This window comes from Laetiporus sulphureus, assembly GCF_001632365.1.
Source record: "Laetiporus sulphureus 93-53 unplaced genomic scaffold LAESUscaffold_19, whole genome shotgun sequence".
Lineage (NCBI taxonomy): Eukaryota > Fungi > Basidiomycota > Agaricomycetes > Polyporales > Laetiporaceae > Laetiporus > Laetiporus sulphureus.
The window spans coordinates 277,556-300,847 of record NW_024468528.1 but is presented as its reverse complement, the minus strand read 5'-3'; the positions used below and the strand labels follow the sequence as shown (position 1 = coordinate 300,847).

The following is a 23,292-nucleotide window of genomic DNA, read 5'->3' as shown; positions in this document are numbered from 1 at the left end:
TCCATCTCGGATTGGGCAATCGACACGAGCAGAAGCAATAGAGGAGATGGCGGCAAGAGTTTTGGACGTTAGCGCTCTGAGTCCGGCATGCACGAGAGAGGCATTTTGTCAAACACAGACCTGACATCAACGGATTGTGTCATTCCAATAGGGCCGGCTAGCATCGAATATATGTCCCTGCAACTATATACCTGCAATATCATAGACAAAGTCTGGCATGCGGTGAAACAATTGCGCAGTGAGAAAGGTCGGCTTGAATTCCAACTCATCGACGATCTGTGGGCGTAACAAATTTCGTTAATGTACCCGTACGTATATAATATACACCTTGACTCACGATGCAGAGGGTTCGGCGTGAAGAGCAAGGTCACTCCAAGCTGTAAGTGTTCTTCTCGAGCTGCAACACCCGCACCAAACCGCTCGTCAGAGTCAGTAAAGATGATACGATAGGGATACGCACCTCTGCCTCGAGTTCTCTCCTCACTCGCCACTCCTCGTCCGCTTTGATTACTAGATGGTAGTCATCCAGATCCTCGATGATAAAGCTTTCCTTCTCGTTCATCACAAGCAAAATCTGCTTCACGGCCGAGTCGCTGCCTCCGTTCCACATCATGCCGATCGAAGGTAGTGTCCGTCCACGCGGTGACCGCAGCATCACAACACACAAAGATAAAAGTTTGCACATATGAGAGCTCAGCTAAGGAACAAAGGGTTGGGAATCGTACCAAGTAAGAAGGACGCCTAGACCCGCGGCGGCACAATCAAGTTGCACTCTTCTGGCGAACACCGTGACTTCCACTCACCTTTGATGGCCTTCATTCTTGCCTTACACTCTCACTGAACTGGAATGCCTTCAAGATGACACACCGTGCGAGATGGCAATGGTAGACGCGGACGGGCGATCCGGCAAATGCGGATGGTGAGGGTGTCGAAAAGTCACGTTTCGGATTGACGGACTGAGGTAAGAATCAAGTAAGAATGGGAATGGGAGTGCCGGACCACGATTGTATGCTCTCCACCATCTCCACCACACACGGTCGTCTCCTCTATCGTTGCTTTCCACCCCCACAACGTACCCCGCACGCCCTACAAGTCCGCTGCTTGAGCCGAAGGTGTACTCCAATGCCGATTCCACCCGCGATTCTTACCCCGGACTTCTCGTACGTGCCACCCCCATTCTTGGCTCCCATATCCGCTCAATTTTCCTCTCTTCCGCTTTTTGCGTCCTGCGATGCTCGTTGCCTGCCATGGCCCTCCTGACAGCACCCCGACCGAGTCCGTGTACCCTTCCCCGCTCCGCCAGACCCTCGGCCAGTCGGTGCAGTACATCAGGACGAGCACGCCCCCACCGGAACCGAAGGGTGCGCATGGTAGTGCAGATGTGACCGCACAACAGCCGAACGGTGTCGTGCTAACACCTCCGCCGACAACTGTTATCGAGGCTTCCAAGCGCCTGGCCGCCTGGACGGCCGTGGATAGACATGTCCTCCCACAGTACAAGGTATGTATCCACTCTACACCTATTCTTAGGATAGAAGGCGCGCATTTATGCGCCATCCTCTCGCCGTCAACGGGTTTTCGTGGCGATGGAACGTGCTACTCTGGCAGTCGCGACGATGGTGATATACTCAGCCAGCTCAGACAACGCAGCGGTCAATGGGTTGATGGCCAAAAGATGCCTGGCCAGTAGACGCCTACCAGTGATGTTTCCCGCTGGGACAGACACTTTCGGTGGTCGATGGATCCTTCGTCAACGATTTGCTAAGACGTCAATGAGAGTCTTGCCCAGCTCAGACGTGGATTGACCGACAGCCGATGTTTGACAAAGACACGGCTGTCAGTGATATACTTGACTGGCTCAAACGCAAGAACAGCGGTTCACGGAGGTGTGATCAATGCTCCTTCCATCGCATGTTTTTGTGTATGCGCTCTCTACTCTTGGGCCTACAGCTGTTCTCAGTCCGTGGATGGCTGCCTGCTAACGAGCACCGGAAATGACTTCTATTCATCATTTGACGACGTCGAGGTCGAGCATCGCCTTGTCGACCTCGGAGGACAAACAGACCGGACCGGAATTAGACCCTTTAACCCCGTTGTGCCAGCAAGGGTCTGGACTGAGTCAAATACACTGACGGCGGTGGTCCATGATGAATGCGTGGCCAGGGTTTCTCGCTTTCGATGAAGTCTGCACAGTGCAACACATGTATGTGTTGAGCTCGCGCACCGACCCGTTGGCCGTGTTCGACTGAGATCAGCCCAAACAACGGGATCCAACTTTGGCCGCTATATAACTTGCCGTGCCGATATCTCAATGTCTCCGTGCAGTTTCGCAGACCAAGACTGACGCATACAATCACAGGTCATTGGTATCGGGTCTGGTATGAGGACGCGATGACAGCACACGCTGAATGCTGATCCTCTCACAGGCTCGACCGTTCCTTACGTCGTCGAGCGCATCGTCGCACAGGGTCGCGAGATGAACAAGGACCGAGTGTTCATACCGACGAGCTTCCAGTCGAAGGAGCTCATTGTGAATGCGCATCTGTTGCTCGGTGATGTCGACCAATATCCCATCATCGACATCACGATAGACGGTGCCGACGAGTGCGTGCGAGGTCTCACTGGCGTTGCTGCTGCTATTAACGTTCGCCGTCATCGCGACACAGAGTGGATGAGACGCTCAATTGCATCAAGGGAGGAGGAGCGTGCCACTTGCGTGAAAAGGTACTGGCAGAGGCGGCAGACACGTTCGTCTATCCTTGTCAGTCTCTCCGTTGTTCTGAACGCTCACATTCCCTAGCTTTATCATTGTCGCTGACTACCGCAAAAACTCTGACGTCCTTGGAAGGAACGTACGTTTTTTCCTTCCCTTTACCTCACGTCAGAACTCTCATCGAGGCCAATGTGCAGTTCAAGCAAGGCGTGCCTATCGAGGTCGCCCAGTTCGCGTACGCCAAGCTACTGCAAAACGTGCACCTGCTAGGCTCGCCCAATGCCGTACTCCGAATGGCGCAGGGAAAGGCGGGCCCGGTCGTGACTGACAACGGCAACTTCGTTATCGACGCCCCCTTCCCCGAGGAGATGATGAAGGACCCGTACACGGTACGTCGAGTCATCTAGCAAGTGATATCCCGCTTCGCAGCTTAACTTCACCATTCGATGTTAGCTGTTGACACGCCTCAAGATGCTCACGGGCGTTGTAGAAGTCGGGCTGTTCTGCCACATGGCCAAGGCAGCGTACTTCGGCAATCAGGTGTGTATGCTGTCTCGTCTTTCACATTGTCCATTATCTCTGAGCAATCTCACCTGCAGGACGGTAGTCTCACTGTCAAGTGGCACGACGGTCGGATCGAGAGGATCGATGCTGGTTCAAGTCCGGTACCTCAGCCTGCCGAATAGAGACTTGATGTCTGTGTACATAGTACGTCCACCGTCGAATTTGTACGCGGCTTCTGCATGCTGATGTCGCTGGCAGTCCGAACCTTGCATCCTTACGGGTATACACTGTAGTTCAGAGAAGCCGTATCTATCCCTACGTGATGTACATGCTTTGATACACATCTAGACAACCTTTTCATACTTGAGAGGGCTTGGACATGCTTGCCGTCTGCCGTCGCGGAGATCTTAATTCACGTCTCACTACACGTCGGCTCGGTAGGTGCGTTATGATGCCCCGCCACTCATGTCTCAGACATTGGCGCTCGAACACGCTTATATTTGCGGCAACAGACTTCAGCGGACAGAGTTCCCAATGCTCTCCCTCGTTTACCCTCGTTCTGGCAACTCGTTGAATTCTCTGTTTCTTTGTCTGTGCTAGAACTTACTGGGTTTGCGAAATTCGAATATTCTGCAGCCGGTAGAGCTCTTGACAGAAAGCATGCCAGGCGCTTAGAGTCGACAAACTTTTGCTCGCTGTTGCGGCAACGTTCATGCTTTCTTTTCCACGTAGCCGGATAATGGGACAGCTAATCTTGTATCTGGACCAGACTGACAGGTGTTTTGCATGTTTCCTTCTCCCGCTTGACTTGGATTCTGCTATTTCAGGGCGTATGCTATCTTGTATCATAGCAAAAAAAACGATAGACAAAGCACGGCTGCAAATTTCCATATTAATGATGGATCGGTCAGTCCAATGCTTATAGCTGGTGCTGACTTTCGTTCGCAAGCGGTAAGGCTAATACGGTCCCACCACGGCTGGCTGTCCTGCACGACTACTTGCTGGCTTACGGAGATTTCTTGTCCTACATTGACCTGAATGACGCCGCGAGCATCTATATCTGCTCATGGTCGTCCTTGCCAGCTCAATCGCTTGATACCGACGGCCGATAGGGGTCTGCACGCGACTGTGCTCAGGAAGGTAACCGCCATCAAAATTGCCATATCCATCGTGAGCCAAAGATTGCCAAACAAAGCCACTCTCCGGAAGCGGAAGAACCTGTGGCCACTTCCGTACATGGCAACTTTTGGCCAAATAGAACCAAAGAAAGCCACTTGGCCACTGTCCCGATATAGAAACGGCCACTTGGTCTCTTTGGTACTATTTGGCTACGGTCCCTACAAGGCAAAAATCAATCAAGGTGCGAAGCGCCCACTACCTCCACCTGCTTTTGGGCAGAAAACCAATCAACCATGCTTCCTGTGCGTACGCGAGGCATGCCAAGGCCTGTTACGGACTGCTATAAATTCTCGGAGGGTTTGGGGGGATTCTGGTTCCCATGCTCCCTCCGAGTGTCGAGTGATCCGCCCTCCCCTCCCCCTGGCCACCCGCCGTAAGTCCGCTACATCCCGTGCACCTCACCTGCAGCTACTATAATGCCTCGCACGCCTCGTGTTGTGAGTCTGCACATGCTTTGACGCGGTGTCGTGACTTTGGCTGATAACCTCATTTAGGCACCTTCGAAGGTCACCAAACTGGAGTGTCGCCTCTGCGGCAAGACCCTCTCTGGACAACGGGACCTTTCCCGACACCTCCTTCTTCACTTAGAAGACAAATCTGAGCGGTATGGGTCCGCGCGGCTCGATTGATAGCATAGGTGCTAACTCGTTAGTATCACGCAGCATGCACCAGTGCGGCCATCCCGGATGTACATACCGCACTCTCCAGAAGAGCAACCTAAGAACGCACATGTATAAGCAGTAGGTCTTATACTGAGCCTTACACATGTAATCGCATCTCACTCGCGACCTCAGCTCTGGCGAGAAGCCACATAAGTGCCCCGACATCGATCCTGAGCACGGCGCGCCATGTTCGTTCCGCACTGCGGATCCATCTTCTTTGACTCGTCACCGTGTCAGGAAGCACGGATACCTACCTTCACTGCGCGCAGCTCGCGACCACAAAGAAGAAGCCCGTGTCGGGATGACTTCATGGTCTTTCGTCGATCTTTCCTCCCCCAGTTCCAGTCCCGAACCTGCGAGCCCTCACAACTCCTACTCGAGCTCCGGAGGAAGAAGCACATACTCAACCCCATCTTCTTCGGTCGCTTCCAGTCCCGTCCCTTCCTCCCCTCCGTGCTCCGAATGGAGCGACTCGTCTGATGACTCGTCGCTTCCTCCGACTCCGTGCGACTCCCCTTTCCCTTCTTGTGTCCCTAATAGTGATGCGTTGCCCTCAAATATGTCGTCCCCTGTTACCCAGCGCCTCTCGGACACCCAGCCGTCTGGGTGGGTTTTGGCGGATGAGACGATAGAGGAACTCTTTGCCAACGGCACGTGGATTGACCTATGCGCCCTAGCTGCAAGCGATCGCTCAGACACCGCACTAAACCTGAACACCGATACTGAGACCTGCCGCGCTACCACACTCACGCTAGAGCTCACGAGGCCTCTCAGCGAGGAAGTTTCACCCGCGCCGCCTTTCCAATCCTTCGAGACGCCAGCCATGAGCTCGGCTGCATCCTCATCCACCTCTTCTGCTCTGCCCTTGCTTCCTACCATCACCCTCGATAGCTCTAATTTCAACTCCCTCGATTGGCCCTCCGTAGACTGGTGTAATTTCGGAGAATTGACCGAATCTCCTCGCACGTCTCCGGAACGAGTGTCCTCCTCGCCATCTTTCCAGGTGCCTTCCATCGACCTATCTCCTGCGACACGGTTCCGTCAACTTGCTGCGCTCGCTATCCCGCAACCTTCTGCACCCGCCGTGTACTTCAGCCTCGAGGAGATGCTCTATGGCCAAACATGGTGTGCTTAACACGTTTCATTACATCAACAACTTTATTTCGCATCCACGACCGGTTCTTATAGCATAGCATGCTCAGGAAGCGCTGCACAGCATCACTGTATCATATCAGATCATATCTACTGGATTTATGTATAATAGTAGTCTACGGATAGATGTACATTAACAGCATATCAGTTCATCAACAATGGAAGTACAACTTGTCAATGTTATTTTCTCCTGATTTTATCGCCTTGCTCTGTGCTCGAGAGTGACGGCGTCGACTTAGATTGGCCATCAAAGCAAACATGAACAACATCGGGAGGTTGGGTTGTTGGCGCGCGTTGCTCCTCCCCAGGATTTACCACCTCGATTGTGGCGGTGGCCGCGGTGGCTCCCTGATCAATATCATGCATCTCTACAACTTCACTGTACAATCCCGCTCTGCCATACTACAGGCAGCCGTTGGTAACTTCTCTGGAGCCCGACAGCAAGAAATCATCGTCTCGCGCGGTACGGGACTCGAACTCCTTCGCTCCGACCCAGACACGGGCAAGTTATCCACTGTCGTTGTAAGCGATGTCTTCGGTTCTATCCGCTCGCTGACCTCATTTCGTCTTACCGGAGGGACGAAAGGTATGCTTGGCCCCGGTCTCTTACCCATACGTCCGTGCTCTGAGACACTCTTTCGCTAGACTATGCCATCGTCGGTTCGGATTCGGGACGAATTGTGATTCTCGACTATGATCCAAAATCCGGCAGTTTTGTCAAGGTTCACGAGGAAACTTATGGCAAATCGGGCGCAAGGAGGATCGTGCCAGGACAGTATCTCGCTACGGACCCCAAGGGCCGCGCTGTCATGATTTCCGCATTGGAGAAAGCCAAGCTCGTATACATTCTCAATCGTGATGCTGCTGCTAATCTCACCATATCTTCGCCACTCGAGGCACACACGAGCAATACCATCATTCATCACATTGTCGGCCTCGATGTCGGCTTCGAGAACCCTACGTTTGCAGCGCTGGAGATTGACTACACTGAATCAGACCAAGATCCTACGGGCACATCATTCAACAATGCGCAAAAGGTGTGTTCGCGTCTACTAAGAACCGTGAGGTATTCATCTCGACTCCGTCTTAGATGCTTACGTACTACGAATTGGACCTCAGTCTGAACCACGTTGTACGGAAGTGGAGCGAGCCCACTGATCCTCGGGCGAACTTGCTGGTGCAAGTTCCTGGAGGGCAGCTCGCTTCGTCTGATCATTATGACGGACCCTCTGGTGTGTTAGTGTGTTGTGAAGACCACATCATATACAGACACATGGATGCTCCCCAGCATCGAGTACCAATTCCCCGCCGCAATTACCCCTTCCAAGACAATGAACGTGGTCTCATCATTACTGCGGCAGTTATGCACAAGTTGAAGGTGAAGGTTTCCCCGACATATAGAGTTCCACCTTAGTATTGAATGACATTATAGGGCGCGTTCTTCTTCCTATTGCAAAGTGAAGAGGGTGATCTATACAAGGTCACAATCGAGCACGAGGAGCAAGATGTCAAAGCTCTGAAGATCTCGTACTTCGACACGGTTCCTGTGGCTACGAGTTTGTGCATCCTCAAGTCCGGATTTCTCTTCGTCGCGGCAGAGTTTGGGAATCAGTGCGCATACACGTTGATCTGTTTACTGCAGCATATTGACATCTTCGTAGCCATCTTTATCAATTCCTCAAATTGGGTGAGGAAGATGAACAGTTCTCGTCGACCGACTATCCGTCGTATGGGATGGCAGACCCTACTGCACCTCTCCATCGTGTCTTCTTCCACCCGCGTTCCCTAGAAAACCTTTCACTCATTAACGACATGGAGTCGTTAGATCCTATCATCGACTCTAAGGTCCAGAATCTTCTACCGAATGCGGGAACGCCTCAGATATTCGTTGCCTGCGGCAGGGGGGCTCGGAGCACATTCAGGACTCTGCGCCACGCATTGGATGTTGAGGAAGCGGTCAAACATGATCTACCAACTATGCCAAATGCGATTTGGACAACGAAGCTGAAGGAGGATGGTATGAAATAGTAATGGTGCTTTCATTCTTCAGACGCACTAATGACAATGCAACAGATGAGCACGACGCCTACATCATTCTATCGTTCGTCAACGGTACACGGGTTCTCTCGATCGGCGAGACCATCACAGACGTCGAGGATAGTGGCTTGCTAACGTCGGCCCGGACCATCGCCGTCCAACAGATCGGGGCGGATGCTTTGCTGCAAGTGCACCCGTATGGCATCCGCCACATCACGGCAGACAAACGCGTGAACGAATGGCAGGTGCCCAGTGGGAAGACGATCGTAAACGCGACAACGAACAAGCGGCAGGTCGTCGTCGCGCTGGACAGCGGTGAGCTGGTATACTTCGAGTTGGACCTGGAGGGCCAACTCAACGAATACCAGGATCGCAGGGCGATGGGCAACACCATATTGGCGCTCAGCATTGGCCAGGTACCAGAGGGGAGACAGCGAACGCCGTTTTTAGTGAGAGGCACTTCCTTCATGGCTGTATTAAGCCTCATTTCTTCCCCCTCTCAGGCGGTCGGCTGCGAGGACCAGACAGTCCGCATCATTTCGTTGGATCCTGAAAGCACTCTGGAAACCATGAGTCTGCAGGCGTTGACGGCCCCACCTTCGTCCATCTGTATTGCCGAAATTCTAGACGCTAGTCTGAACCGGGCTCAGCCCACCATGTTCGTCAGCATCGGCTTGCAGAATGGCGTGCTACTCCGAACCGTGTTGGACCCTTCGAATGGCCATCTGACAGACACGCGCACAAGGTTTGTTGCGGTCATCTTGAGTGAGCTTTGATGCTGATGCCTCGTTTAGGTTCCTGGGGACGCAACCCGTCAAGCTTGTCCGTGTCACTGTACAGGGCAATTCCGCCATCATGGCGCTGTCGTCGCAGTCGTGGTTGAACTACACCTACCAGAATCTCATGCATTTCACTCCGTTGATCTATGAGAACCTTGACTACGCCTGGAGCTTCTCCGCTGAATCTTACTCTGGCGGTCTGATTGGCGTCTCGGGAAGTGTGCTTCGGTGAGTCTATTCAACACCCAGTTCATCACTTGTCGTTCATCCTCTGTGAAGTGTTTTCCAGATATTGAACTTGGGCACGAAGCTGAAGCAGAACTCCATACCTCTGGATTATACGCCGCGCAAATTCGTCATGCATCCCCAAAACGGTCTCTTCTACCTCATCGAAGGCGACCATCGTGCATACAGTGAAGAGGCATCCCAGCAGCAACTGGAGAGATTGGTACGTATCTGGCGGTCATCTGTTGTGTCATGTCTGTGTTGACGTCGTTATGTAGCGGGTGGAGCACAAGACGTTTGATGAGGAAGTGCTCAACCTGCCAGCAAGGGAGTTTGGACGCCCGAAGGCGCCTGCTGGAGTGTGGGCGTCGTGCATCCGTATCATCGACCCAATGAAGGTACGTCCGGTCATTGTCAGAAAGCTCATCTGTCAAATTGTTGAGCCGTTGAAATAGGGAGAGACCGTCCACATCGTGCAGTTAGACAATAACGAGGCAGCGTTCTCGCTAGCGGTAGTGCCATTCGCTGCTCGTGACAATGAGCTTCACCTTGTCGTCGGCACTGCACAGGATGCCTTCCTGGCGCCTAGGTCCTGCACGTTCGGCTTCTTGAGGACGTACAGGCTCACGGAGGATGGTCGGAGCCTTGAGTTGCTTCACAAGGTACTTTCACCGTAGCATGATGGGAGACGTGTTCTCAATTGTGTGACTTAGACGGAGACCAGCGACATTCCTCTCGCGGTCCTCGCATTTCAGGGACGACTGGCAGCGGGGGTTGGCAAGTCTCTCGGGTTGTACGACATGGGCAAGACGAAGCTGCTGCGCAAGGTTGAGAACAAGGTTGGTGTGCACATTCAAGCGCAAGACGTTGACGTAAGCTCACTCGAGACTGCAGAACTTCTCCTCGCCTATTGTCACTCTGAACATGCAAGGGTCTCGTATCCTCGTCGGCGACATGCAGGAATCCATTCACTACGTAGCGTACAAGTCACCTCAGGACCGACTCCTGATATTCGCGGACGACACCCAACCTCGGTATATCACCTCCGCGACGATGCTTGACTACAACACCGTTGTAGCAGGCGATCGATTCGGAAACATCTTCGTCAACCGCCTCGATTCCAAGGTCTCCGATCAGGTCGACGACGACCCTGTCGGCGCCGGGATCATGCACGAGAAAAGCATTCTCATGGGCGCCCCGCACAAGACGAACATGCTCGTGCACTTCCACGTCGGTGATATTGTGACGGGCATACACAAGGTCCCGTTGGTCGTCGGCGGTCGAGAGGTGCTTGTGTACACCGGTCTGCATGGAACTATCGGTGTTCTCGCGCCGTTTGTGTCCAAGGACGATATTGATTTCATCTCCACCCTCGAGCAGCATATGCGAACTGAACAGCTTAGTCTCGTCGGCCGGGACCATCTAGCGTGGCGAGGCTATAACGTCCCCGTGAAGGGTGTTATGGATGGGGATCTGTGCGAGATGTATGCACGTCTCCCTCCGAGCAGGCAGAACTCTATTGCAAATGAGCTGGATAGAACCGTCGGAGAAGTGCTGAAGAAGTTGGAGCAGCTTCGAGTTATGGCCAGCGGGTTCTAGGATGACTATTAGTTGACGCTGGTAGTAGTCTCGGAAGCAGACTGTCAGCACAAGGGGACTTGGAACGGGAAAGTGTCAGCCTGGTGCCAAACGCCGCATCATTTGAAGTTGTAATCTACTCTGAATCTATCTGTTGTGTCTCGAAGTACATCTGTGTACATCTAGAATTTGTTCGAAAAGCCCAGTGCTCCGTCCAGTTGAGGAGGCGGGCGCTAGACGTGCATCACAGTCACAAGTCTCGTGACCGGGTCTTCCTCGGTCACATTGCGATACAGCGATCATCGCTCGTGGCCGTGGCAAACGACGACGACACTGCTTCGCTGTATTCCTCTCGATTAGACTACTCTGCCGCCCTATGGTCCCGCGGCGACGTCCTCCCCGGACCCGCGATCGACAGACGGTGGATGATGTTACCAGAGCGTCCGCCTGAGGCGGTTCTGTCGGAATCAACTGTCCGGCGACAGGCCACCGTGGAACGAAAGAAGTGTCTCGGCTACGTTGACATTGACTGCGTGGTCTCCTGGCTATCCACTTGTTGCACCATCAAAAGTTCATGTGCAGTGTGGCTGCTGACTAGTTCTCACGACCGTGGACTTACTCTTTGTTTGAGGATCCACTGGAGGGCGCACGTATCCTCTTATGGTGCTTCAAGAGCCAGGATCGTACCACCTAGTTACACTTCACTTGGCGTATCGTGAATGTGCGAGAAATGTGACTGGGACGCTTCGTGCAACCGATGGTAGGACGACAAAGCTGACGTAGTATCATAGCTACATACTGGTACCGGCTTACCATGCATGCTCGTGATCACCTCCGCTGCGCGCTGATGCATGAACGTCTTCGGGAATCCGGGGAGCACGCAAAGCATTCGCCGACGTGTCAGCTGTCGCATTGTGATTTGAGAGAATGATAGTTTGTGACGGGCAACGCCTTCGCGTATCTCATTCCATGATAGCTGTCGCACACTCTTTCATTCATCTACGTGTTGGTCGTTGGTCGAGACATTCCTCCTCTCAGATTTGCACGGTGTGAAGCGGTGACCTGGACGTCCATGACATAGCCCGCCACTCCTCAAGACCTATGACTGCCACGGATCACAGCTAATGTGTTTCGCATTCGTCCGCTAATGTCAAGCTCTCACACTGTCACTGCAGACAGCAGGGCTCTGCAGCCTGTACTCTGAGTGTCGCAATCACTCTGCTGCACCCGAACGTTAAATTGGCAAATCCTGTCAAAATGCTACGCTACTCCATTCGTTTCAGTGATGCACGTGCCGATGCGATCGCCTACGTCTGCGGACTGGCTTGCAATTGTATGTGACTCCTCGTCTCCCTTTCAGTAATTCGCCTCTCGCAAATTGCAATGGCATCGTGACATGCTAATCTCACGGATGAATGCCAAGCCAAGGCGAGATCGCAAAGTGGACAGTTGCAGGACGTAATGGTCTTTCCTCCGGCGGCCTGGGCTTCTGATAAGGAGAGTCTATGCATTACATGAGGACTGTGCCCCGCAACCTGCAGTATGCAGTAATGAAGCAGTAGCATCCCAGAAAACTCTGGGCGGAAACGGGGAAGGTAGGGATGCGATCTTCTACACTCGTTGCCTCAAAGTGCATAGTAACATGGATGCTTCGTGATGACGCATTGGCCAATCGCGGTGCTGCATGCGAAACCTCGTGGAGGCCGGCACAAAGCCTCTGTGACAGATAACCTCTTTGTGGTTATCAGATAATTGGTGAGTGGTTACCTTGGTTGTAACGATCTGTCGCTATGGGCGCGTCTAATGTGATAAATATAGCATTTTGCGATCAAGTTTTGTCCGTCGTTAGGACGCCTGGGTCCCAAGTAGCCGTTTTAAGTATCAGATTAGATCCACGAATTAGATTGAACGCCGCGCTCGCATAAAAACAACGGGCGGTGTGGCACACAGCCCAGTTCGCGTTGTGCATAGGCCGTGCCTCAGGACCTCTCCTTGGTTTCTCCTCCCCTATTCCTGACCTGCTGGCAGGCTTGTTGCTTTCGCTTTCTTCTTCAGGTCACCTTTTTTTCTTCAGATTCTTCGGCACACTCATTCAGAATGCCCTACTTGCTTGCAAGAGCCAACTCAACTTCAACTGCAGCCGAGGCGGCGGCCACCAGCAAAGCTGCTGCTACTACTACCGCGGCTGCCACAATTGACGTGACCACTCTACTCTTCGATATTAACATTGCTTTCCTCTGCTTTGCTGGCCTCTTCGTCCTTCTTGCATTGCCCAGAGCAATTACACGTTTCATTCATTTCTCCGAATGGTTTGCAGGATGCTTTTTCCGCTCTGCCAAGGTTTCGGGTGCCGCCCGCTCAATACGTCCACTTAAGACTGGCTCCCAGTCCGTACGATCAGGGATGGATAGCTCAGATGCCGAGAAGGACGAAGTTACACGTGTGGAGACTAACTCTGCATATTCGCCATCAACCAACACTACCGCCTTCCCGTCGTCTTCTCCCAAAGTTTCGAAATCCGCAGACATGCCGGCGTACATGCCCGCATGGTCCTCTATGTTCCCCACGATCACATCTATCCTCAGTATGAAGCTGAGACCGGGTTACCCTCTCGGAAAGATGATTATTTTTCTCGCCTATACGGTGGTCCTGCTCTACGCGGCGCTCATCGACGTCGACTTGTTCAAGAGTCCGGCTCGGCTTGGAGAAGTGGCGGCCAGTCAGTTCCCGGTCATCTATATCTTGGCGACGAAGAACAATGTGTTTGGCACGCTTGTTGGTCTCGGGTACGAAAAGGTAGCGCCCATTTTACTGTAAATGGAAAATATGTGGTTCACTTCGGACGTTATAGCTGAACGTTTTCCATCGATGGGCAGGGCGCCTCATCGTCCTCGCTGTCAACTTGCACGCGTTGGCTTATTGTACGTGGTCAACAATGGTTAAAATGCATGGCATACTGAATCTCTGTCAGTCGCGAAATGGTCCGAAGAGACAGGTGGTATCGCAGCGAACATGACGACGAGCCACATCTGGGGTTGTGTCGCTCTGGGCTCAATGGACGTGATCTGCCTCTTTTCGCTTCCGATTGTCCGGCAGATGTACTACCAGCTCTTCTTCGTAACCCACGTTGTCGCCGCTGTTGTACTTCTCTTCGCGGTAAGTGCAGTTGCGATGTCAGCTGCTTTTGTTCGTGCGTTGACGTAGAACTTTATCGCGTGTGCAGACCGTATACCACGAGGCATTCTCGTTGCCATACGTGATCATCGCTGCGTCTCTGTACGGCGCCGACCGCGTTGTGCGCATGATCCAGACGCGCATTGTTACCGCCCATCTCCGTCCTATCCCTGAGCTGGGCATGACACGCATTGAGATCCCGTGGGCCAACGCGGGTTGGCGCGCTGGTCAGCATGTCCGGATCAGGGTGATGTCTCTTGGGATGGGCCCGCTCGGTTGGATGGAAAGCCACCCCTTTACGATTGCCAGTGTGAGCCAGGTACGTTGCCCAGTCATGCACATTGAAATGGGTCGCTGAAATTAAGGGATTGTTGGTCAGAGTGGAAACCAGGATGGCCTTGTGTTGATGTGCAAGAAGGCTGGAGACTGGACTACCAGGCTGTTTGAGACAGCCCAGCGTTCAGAGTATGGGGAGATGGGTGGCGCAGGACGAAGCGTGAAGGTCATGCTCAACGGTCCTTATGGTATGACGATCTCTTATGACGTGAGTTTGTCGCCGGTAGAACTTATCTCGTCGTTTCGTCTAGGCGGTCCAGGGCATGCCCTCATGAACAGTTTCTCTGGGGCTCTCCTGGTTACTGGCGGCAGTGGCGTTACGTACGCTCTGTCAACGGTGCAGGATATGATGAAGAGAAGTGCCGAGGGCACGAGTCGCGTGCGCGTCATTGATTTCGTCTGGAGTATAACTGATCCATGTAAGTTCTTGTCATATCCCTTTCCCCAGACAATCGTGCTTACAGCCACCTGCTTTAGCTTCCCTCTTCCCCATGCTGCCGCTCTTCAACGGTTTACTCGCTGAGGCTCAGTCCTCATACACACTCCTCCGTATCTCGGTTCACTATACACGGGCAACTCTATCCGAAGATGTCTTCAAGCCGTTCGAGCGCCTGCCTCTAGGGCTCACTCTCTCGCCCGGACGTCCACGTCTGGGAAAAGTGCTTGAGGATTTGGTCGACCGCACACGCGACACTGAGGGAGTGGACGGACATCTCACGGGCGTCGTCATGGGTGTGTGTGGCCCGATGGCTCTCGGAGAGGAGGCTGGGCGCGCATTAAGACTGCTTGATAGCGGGAAGAAGAAGGCCGTCGGAGGAGTTGAGCTACATGAGGAGTACGTATTTCGTGTTGTCACTTGCCTTTCGCCCACTAATGCTAACATTGACACAGGATTTTCGGTTGGTAATCGTGGACGGCCGCCTCTCCTCGTGCTCTGCGTTGCTTCTGATTGATGTGTGCCGCGCTGCTTGATGCAGCTGCCTTTCCGTTCGCTTACAATACACGGTCCTTCTAGCACTGTCTCTAGATTGTTGGCTGAGCCATGTCACAACGTGAATATCTGTATAGTCCATCCACTATACATGCTGTACTACACCGGCCTACGCATCGTGGCCCAGTTGTCAACAAGCGGACTATCAGGCTGTCATTTCGCATTGCATTTTTATAAGTTATTCCGTGCCATTCGTCCCAATGCAATTCACTAGTATCCAATACTTTTAACACATGATGACGAGATAGGTTCTGAGGTGTTACTGTGGTCTCGTCTGTAGGTATTTCTTTTTTTTATGTTTTCATGGACGGGGGATGTCTCTCGGCTGTTGGTATGAGGGTCCTCATAAGTCATTGCTGCTGAACCTTTCACACAGTAAAGATGACTGCATCTCCGGGGGCTGCTTGCGTTGGGCACATCGCGCCGTCCGGAAATACAGGAGATTTTCTCAGTGGCACTCACAGAGCCTCAGCTATGGTATTGGTATACGTTTTCCGCATATCCCGAGGTGCTGTTCAACTGAAAAGTTCAACTGAAAGGTATAATTTTAAATAGAAAGCAGTGTTACGGAGACACGGAATGAAGGCATTGACGGTGATCAAGGGTCTAAATGCAAGTACAGCAGACTTGCTTCTTCGCCGTCTAGAGCTTGTAGACTTCCCGCCCCTTACTTCTTACTTCCCGGTTGCCATCCAAAGGCCTTCGCTTAAGGTTCCAGCCTCTCCGACCTGCTCTCGTATAATATATCTAGGCGCAAGTTATGAATAAGGAAGGCCAAGGTGAGCCACTCCCAAGATACTTGTCCACGTCTTCTGGCCTTCTCTATCGCCAAGGTTCCGCGACGCTCTAATGTCTGGCTAGTCTCTGACATGCGCCGCAGACTCGTCTGTAAGTTGTCGATGACGACGGTCATTTAGTTCCACACAAAGGACATAGCGTGTCCTGGATGTCCACGACTACCATCGACAAGATGATTATACTCGCATCCTATTCGATGACATGGGCGAGACGGCGAGTAATCCACGCAGCCATGCCTGCTCGAGTGACAACCACTAATCATCGTGCAGTTCTAGCGTGGTGCGGCGACAACGATCATTGCGACTGTTTCCTTAGTCGACAATATCTGGTTCCTGGATCTTTGCAAACATCTACCGCAGTCGCTTCGTGTTCGCGGTCGCTGGTTACTATCTGCACTCCACCTCACCAATCACATCGCCATGCGGTACCCTCAACGTCATCGGCACCGGGCCAGTCAGGGTGCAGGACGAGGGACTCAATGGGATTGTTATACTCTTTAGGGATGCCATTTGCGGCTAATAGAAGCTTGCCTCGAAGTCAGCAGGTGGTAAAGCTCCCCCCGTGAGCTCTCTCGGGGTTTGGAGAGTGCGCTGTCACGAAGTGGCTCGCACAATGACCGTGGTTTCTGTTCTCAAAATGATCATTCTACGAGACCACATTTCTTCCCGACGTTAGGCCTTAGATGGCACGGCGTGTCTAATTGTGCTCATAGGCTTGCATCTGTAGAGGTACATCAGTAAAGGTCGACTCTCCATCATAATTCAGGCAAAGGAAAATGGACGTCTCCGGAGCCTATCACTCTGCTGCGGAGCGGGTGAGTATCGCCTCTTGTTGGTTCAAATTTCGGCCAGGTCTGCGCTATCAGGTTCCTGCGGGAGCACGGCGTTCTGCATGTCATGGCGACATCGGCGCGTAAAACCTGCTTGTCGACGCTGATGACCACCCCGGCAATGCCGATTTATACCTTTTGAGGAACTGCATGTATCTCGTGGGGCCCCGCAGCGGCAAGGGATGAAGTGGGGAGACGGCGTTCATGAGCAGTGCGAGAAGATGTACGAAGACGAGAAGTGCTTTTGCTACTTACGCGTTGAAGAATACAATGCGACCCGCGGGATTGCGGCATTCCTGGTTACATGACGCCAGAGGCGTGGACGAATGACGGGGCCCACTGGTACGAGGCCGACATCTGCTCTCCTGCTGACACGATCTTCAGCATGCTCGCTGTGTGGGCGGATGACAGCTACTGGACGGTTTGAAAAGGGTTTTGAGCATCAGAGTCTATGTCTACCGCGGACTATTCCGATCTTGAAGTAATACAAGTCATCCTCTGGTCTGCGGAGTCGTTCGACATATTTTACGGCCTTAGCTTTCTATCAGATTTGACAAGGGATTGCGCCGTTCGTGACCTGGTACGACATGGGTATCATATGGACTGCATCATGCGTGAACACATGGCAATTCATGCTGCCTTCCTCTGCATGCCTTTCTATCGTTTGCTCGCACTTAGTGTCATAGATCACGAAAAAAACCAACTCAGTAACATTAAGAAGCTGACATGAACCTTGCAAATTATATCGTGTTCCTAGAGATCAACGCTGAAGTCGTACTACCTTTTGCGCCACTTGCAGCGCCACATGGCTGCGCGTATCACGTGGCCGAAACTCCATCTTGCCCCCGGGCCTCCATGTCCCGCCCTCGAACAGGCTGCACCCGTCTGATACATTCATGTTATATCCTTCATCTATCTGTCAACATCTCTCACGGGCTGTGCTGGTTTAAGTAGGTGCATCGCACTATAATTGCTTAACAAACGGTCAACATCGCATTCCTTCCGGACGGCGGAATCCGATTGGGACATCGCAGTGGATATTCCTTCTCTAAGCTGACGGCGCCGGTATTTTGTCTGGTCTGGGATTTATCTCCACGAAAAGGAAAGGACAAGACAGGCAAATTTGATTGCAATGGAACGCGAGACGACTTGCACAACCATTACAACCCCAGCAACGAACGCGGAATCTACCAGTAATGCCCTCATCTCACCTCCGAGCGATGACATTCCTCGACTCTTCACCCATCCTCGCTCCATTCATCGGCCTTTCCCCCTTTTCCATCCCACTCGTGCCACTTTCGTCGTTCTCACGGATGGTACATCAAAGCTGAAGTCTCGCTGGAACTCGAGAGCGTCCAGGAAGAATCGCTTCGCTCTTCGACCGGTCCAGGTCGCTCATTTCCCCGATGAAGCAGCGCGAGATAGAGAAAAAGCCAAGTTTGCTGTGGTTGAGCAGCGACTATACCATTCTCATGCGAGGCTAAAGCTGCATCTCAGCTGGGATGTCTCTTTCTGGGTGGCATTCGTATTTGTTGTTGGGTCCGCGTTATGGGTGAGTACTGCTCTTCATAACTATATCTGTTCAATCATATGCGTGGGATGGGCTCTACCACCGCGTTCACTCGTGAAAGTGCACGAAGTCCACCTTCGCCACCTTGATAGCCACGATATTTTCGTCTCCATCGATCTCTATATTGGGTTACACGGCTACTGCATCTTCCGCTTCTTGATCAGCATGTTGATCATGACGCATGCTCGCACATGGTTCGCGAAACGATCTCCGTTCCAGTACCATCGATCGAGCTTTTTCCCGACGTGTATTATACGATTGACGCTAACATTCGTTTTCGCACAAGCCAGGTGATAAATGGTTTTCTCCTCTACCTCCCGCTTCTTCCATCCCCCTCCCCTTCGTATTCTGTGGCGGCATCGTGGATCGCTTTCGCAGGTGGGACCGCGTTCGAGCTCGGGAGCTATCTGATGGTCGTCGAGGCGCTCAACACGGGGCACGAAGAGCTATTTGGGCCGGCACTGTGGGGGCTCGTTGAGGAGGCGGAGGATGACATGGAATCCAAGTATGGGTCGGAAAGGGCTGCGAGGCCGAAGAAGGGAGTTAGAGGCGATTGGAGACGCTTCAGATGGATGTGAGTGATTGATTGGCTCACGAGAGAAATGCGATATGGCTGAACGGTGCATTTGTCGTTGATGTCGCAGTGGAACCGCATCGTGGCGTGAGCTCGGATACCTTGCGTCTGCGATACAATTCTGTGCAGCTACAATTTTTTGGATATCGACAATGTGCGTTGGTGCCTCTGTTCCCTCCTCTTTTCCAGCCTAGTTGGTACTGATCCCACTGTCGCTTTACAGTAGCGGCATACCCGGCATAATACCCAACCTCGATACCCAACCTCCCGTTGCGATCACGGACATATTCTTCTGGACACCGCAGGTCGTTGGAGGGATGGGGTTCTTCATCTCCTCGTTGCTGCTCATGTTGGAGGTGCAACACGCGTGGTGGCGTCCGAAGCTCGACAGTCTCGGCTGGTATGTTCCTCTTTGAGGTATTAGGACCAGAAACGAGGCCTAACCGGATTTTTGAAGGCACATCGGTGTGTGGAACCTTATCGGTGCAGTGGGCTTCGCGCTGTGCGGTGCGCTCGGCTATGCGTCGGCGACTTCGTCGAAGGTGAGCATAATACATCGTTCAGTGCTTTAATTATATCAACTGTTCCTTATTTCAGGCCAACTATCAAAGCGTTCTGTCCACGTTTTGGGGCTCATGGGCGTTCCTAATTGGCAGTGTGATCCAGCTGTGGGAGACTCTCTGGAGGGAGGATCCCGACGCTATTGACTCAGCAGGACAGATATGAGAATGACGGCCACGCGTAATCTTGAGTGGCTGGCAAACCGCGCAGACAACGATATCACCCTTCTTGTTGATGATACCCACTGTAGTATACATATTACAAATCGATACCAGCAGGTCTCTACGTGAAAATTTATACCTGGATTAGCAGTCAAGTTCTTTGCCAGTGTAGTAAGCATGCTTCCATACACGTATAATCCCGTGACTCGTTCACCAAGCGCGAAAAACTTGCTAAGCTGCTTGATATCTTCGAATCTATCTGATATTCGTCCTAGGATCTTCAGGGAACTGCTCAGAACCTCTATAAACAGTCGTGCAGATGATCAACGTCCAAAGATTATATCCCATCACAGCAACCGGCGTGACATACCTGCGAAAGACGAACGCGGCACCCTGATCTTCTTCTGTCGACATCTCGATTGAGCAGCCGATCTCAGATAAAGCATAGCTGCTCGCTGTGACGTGGTTGCGTGCATTCAATCTGGAATAAATTGTTCAACATCGCAGGCTAGGCTCTGGAACAAATGATCTCGGACACGAACATAGCGAGTGAGGTGTTGATATAGACTGCGAAAATCGTAAGCGAGGCGGCATGTCACACAGTAATGGTGATGTCAGACATACCATCCCCCAGGGGCATGTACAACACCATGACTACCAAACGATTGTCCTGCACACCTTTTAAATACTGAAAAAGCATGAGGCGACACGATTTCCAGTTCGACGAGAAAGCAATCGTACCGTCACAAGGACGAACAACTGTACAACACTAAGACTAGCTCAATGCGCAGCACACAACGCATGGCCAAGGAATGCTCACAAAATGATAACGCCACGGTTGGCTGAATAAACAACGAGCTTGGTGATTATGGATTCGGTGCTGCGCGGGATGGTAGTCAGGCTCATTCATGACTTCAACTCTCCTTGATCGACTTACCGCCTAAAGCCAGTGCGGCTCCTGTGTAGTATGTATGCGAGGCTCACTGAGATAAGCGTATCCATAGCGAGTGTGCTTGACATGCACACAAAAGTGATGACCTGAATGAAGAGGGAAGCAAGGGGCTTAGCACGCTGTGTGTAGACGAATACCTTGACTTCTGTCTCCAACTCTACTATGTAGTGCATGTTCCACCTAAAAGCAGGAAGTCGCAGCGTGAGTGCTTTGGTTGTTTCGCCAGTTAAGAGTAGGCGTACACTTTTCGGACCATCACTGCTTGTATCAGATATGTGCAACAATTAGTTCACGGAATTTACTGCGAGGATTGGACACTGACATATCCCGCTGACTGCGAAACGGCGGCTTTCAAAACGACGTATGGATACAGCACAGTCCGAGAATACGTACGGAATGATGCAAGACAGAGAGTAACCTATGAAGCCCCGTCGTAAGTCAATGCTACACTGTCATTCGCGAACGAAAACGCATACCGCAGCCATTGTCAATGGGATTCGAGCCCACGTGTCGTTCATGACTATGCCAAAGTTTGTGACCACTACCATACCATATAAGCGAACTCTTACGTCGCCAGATGTTGACTATGAAGAAGCTATAATTGCGCGACATTAGCATTGACATCCGTCAACTAAGGATCAGCTAGTTCACCAGTGCACGGCCAATTCTGTTGTGGACTGGCTTCAAATGTCAAAAATATGCTGACGCGATAACAAGGCGCCGCCTACGAGAACAAGCTGCCACGCCTGATGAACCAATTTAGCAGATGGTAAGAAGAAGTATGGGATAATGAGACGTACTCCAAAAGTGCTGTTGGTCGTATGTAAGATTGCCACATATGAGTTACATATGATGAATATGCATCTGCATGACTACTCACGGAACAAGGCTCATGAGCTCGATAACATCTCCGCGATTTTGCACAAAATAATACCAGATACTCTGCTTATGACATCAATAACAAATCTCACAAACTGACTGCAGACTAGCGTCACTTGACAGCTTATCATATTCTCCGCAGTGTCCAGCAGACTGATGCAAGCTGAGCTAAGTGAGTTGCAATATCAGTTAGTGCATGCTGACCACAAGATTGCGACCTGTAGATATCATGGTACATGGGCGAGGGCGGCGAATCATCAGCGAAAATTCCACAGTAGCCATGATGACTTACGAAACATTTTATGGGAATCTTGTCCTTGTTGTAGTTCCAGAGATAGAAGATGCCTTGAGAGCAGACACAACCATATAGCCTATATTGACTAATTAACTATGCTCAATCGTAATCAAATTATGCACGTACACAGCTGAGAGCAATACGCCAACAAGAAGACATCCGAGAGTGTCATCAAGGTGGAGATTCGGACCAGTCATTTATCATGAATGTGGTGAGTGGAGCGGTGTGTCTGTGGTTGCCGTGAGGGGGTCTCTCGCTGAGCCTAAGAAGTGCGCTTTATAGGCTTATGTTGGCAGATTGCGGGGAATGGATTATGTCGGCCTTGACGGAGAATCCTGTCTTAACAATTGATACGCACATCAGTATCATGATTGAAGAGAAGGCCGAGCAAGATCGGCAGGAGTTTCCAGCGTCCGGAAGGCGGCGGCATCTTGTATCAGGAACAATCAACTAATTCAATCAAGTTCTGAGGCATGGTAGATTTGCGGATGGTGCCTGCAAGACAACAAAATGATAAGTACCGTTTTCGGGTGGATTCATTGAAGTAACCTCTCAGATTGCGCCAGTATGCACTGATAGAAAGATATAAGCAGATGTCCATAAATGGACCAATTACATCCGCTAGGGCTACAAGGATTGAAATAAGCGAGAAGGCTAGAGCATCATCGATCTGCAAGAAGGAGACATCGATGCAATGTGCAGGCTCAAGCAATAAAGATACGCAACGACACGCTTCCTATGGGAGACGTTAAAATAAAGGAACACAGGGGTGCGCAGGTAGAGCGGAGGCTCAGGCGGCTGATCGTCGGTAGGATAGGGCCCCCAAAGCGGCATGAGCGTGGTCTGAACGAGCGCATCTCACAGCACACGGCTTGTATGAAATCAAGAGGGATGCTTCTATGTGTCATGATGTCGATTCCTATACGAGCACCGTTCTTAAACTTACTGAAGGAGCAGTCGAATTAAGGCATCCTGACATATTCCTCCTATCGCAACTCAGTAGCGAGCGAGGGCTATAGAAGAGAGCTGACATACCAGCCTGCGATGTCACAGCGATTCAACTTTACCCAGAAGAAAGTTCGAGGATCCAACAAACAGTCCCATCTTTCTATCTGATGCTCACCGCATCACCATCATGATCCATGATCCGGCAAAGGATACTTGAACAAGCTCAATCGAGGAACTCAAGTGACACCTAGATCCGAGCGCATCAATAAGGAATTCCCTGGTTCTGTCAAGAATAAATTATCAGGGTGATGAGTTTCACCCATTAGCGGCAAGTTCTACTATATCTAGAGGCGCTCAAGCTCTACTAACCTGAGACATTCGTATTGAAGCTGTTC

General features: G+C 51.8%; 7 protein-coding genes across 7 annotated transcripts; 5 read left to right on the top strand and 2 right to left on the bottom strand.

The window, feature by feature from the left end:
- Positions 1–367: 367 nt before the first annotated feature.
- On the bottom strand, positions 368–610 carry LAESUDRAFT_653113 (uncharacterized protein; the record flags this gene model as incomplete). The annotated part of the gene is made up of 2 exons (XM_040904393.1): positions 368–397; positions 461–610. 2 exons carry the CDS (start codon positions 608–610, stop codon positions 368–370), a joined length of 180 nt encoding a protein of 59 aa, XP_040764412.1.
- Positions 611–1,122: 512 nt separating this feature from the next.
- On the top strand, positions 1,123–3,399 carry LAESUDRAFT_653107 (ribose 5-phosphate isomerase; the record flags this gene model as incomplete). The annotated part of the gene is made up of 9 exons (XM_040904391.1): positions 1,123–1,160; positions 1,264–1,501; positions 2,360–2,378; positions 2,427–2,604; positions 2,667–2,747; positions 2,801–2,852; positions 2,911–3,102; positions 3,167–3,253; positions 3,313–3,399. 9 exons carry the CDS (start codon positions 1,123–1,125, stop codon positions 3,397–3,399), a joined length of 972 nt encoding a protein of 323 aa, XP_040764411.1.
- Positions 3,400–4,730: 1,331 nt separating this feature from the next.
- On the top strand, positions 4,731–6,356 carry LAESUDRAFT_812635 (uncharacterized protein). Its single transcript, XM_040914424.1, has 4 exons — positions 4,731–4,833; positions 4,891–5,000; positions 5,059–5,136; positions 5,191–6,356. Exons 1-4 carry the CDS (start codon positions 4,813–4,815, stop codon positions 6,191–6,193), a joined length of 1,212 nt encoding a protein of 403 aa, XP_040764410.1. The 5' UTR covers positions 4,731–4,812; the 3' UTR covers positions 6,194–6,356.
- Positions 6,357–6,517: 161 nt separating this feature from the next.
- Positions 6,518–10,998, top strand: LAESUDRAFT_700021 (uncharacterized protein). Its single transcript, XM_040906400.1, has 13 exons — positions 6,518–6,796; positions 6,856–7,247; positions 7,301–7,588; positions 7,643–7,821; positions 7,872–8,227; positions 8,284–8,696; positions 8,751–8,992; positions 9,042–9,254; positions 9,306–9,474; positions 9,530–9,649; positions 9,707–9,913; positions 9,965–10,090; positions 10,146–10,998. Exons 1-13 carry the CDS (start codon positions 6,571–6,573, stop codon positions 10,848–10,850), a joined length of 3,636 nt encoding a protein of 1,211 aa, XP_040764409.1. The 5' UTR covers positions 6,518–6,570; the 3' UTR covers positions 10,851–10,998.
- A 1,928-nt stretch (positions 10,999–12,926) lies between these two features.
- On the top strand, positions 12,927–15,292 carry LAESUDRAFT_653145 (uncharacterized protein; the record flags this gene model as incomplete). Its single annotated transcript, XM_040904396.1, has 7 exons — positions 12,927–13,625; positions 13,681–13,750; positions 13,801–13,985; positions 14,053–14,334; positions 14,383–14,527; positions 14,591–14,758; positions 14,817–15,292. 7 exons carry the CDS (start codon positions 12,927–12,929, stop codon positions 15,290–15,292), a joined length of 2,025 nt encoding a protein of 674 aa, XP_040764408.1.
- Positions 15,293–17,800: 2,508 nt separating this feature from the next.
- Positions 17,801–20,079, top strand: LAESUDRAFT_725756 (uncharacterized protein). The gene is made up of 6 exons (XM_040908886.1): positions 17,801–18,509; positions 18,818–19,101; positions 19,172–19,255; positions 19,325–19,501; positions 19,559–19,643; positions 19,699–20,079. Exons 1-6 carry the CDS (start codon positions 18,090–18,092, stop codon positions 19,825–19,827), a joined length of 1,179 nt encoding a protein of 392 aa, XP_040764407.1. The 5' UTR covers positions 17,801–18,089; the 3' UTR covers positions 19,828–20,079.
- LAESUDRAFT_749884 (uncharacterized protein) lies at positions 20,079–22,499 on the bottom strand (the record flags this gene model as incomplete). Its single annotated transcript, XM_040911582.1, has 12 exons — positions 22,308–22,499; positions 22,076–22,232; positions 21,947–22,025; positions 21,656–21,717; positions 21,252–21,370; positions 21,169–21,193; positions 20,808–20,955; positions 20,565–20,582; positions 20,448–20,511; positions 20,366–20,390; positions 20,194–20,304; positions 20,079–20,124 (listed from the first exon to the last, which is right to left on the bottom strand). Exons 2-12 carry the CDS (start codon positions 22,144–22,146, stop codon positions 20,079–20,081), a joined length of 768 nt encoding a protein of 255 aa, XP_040764406.1. The 5' UTR covers positions 22,147–22,232; positions 22,308–22,499.
- Positions 22,500–23,292: the final 793 nt, after the last annotated feature.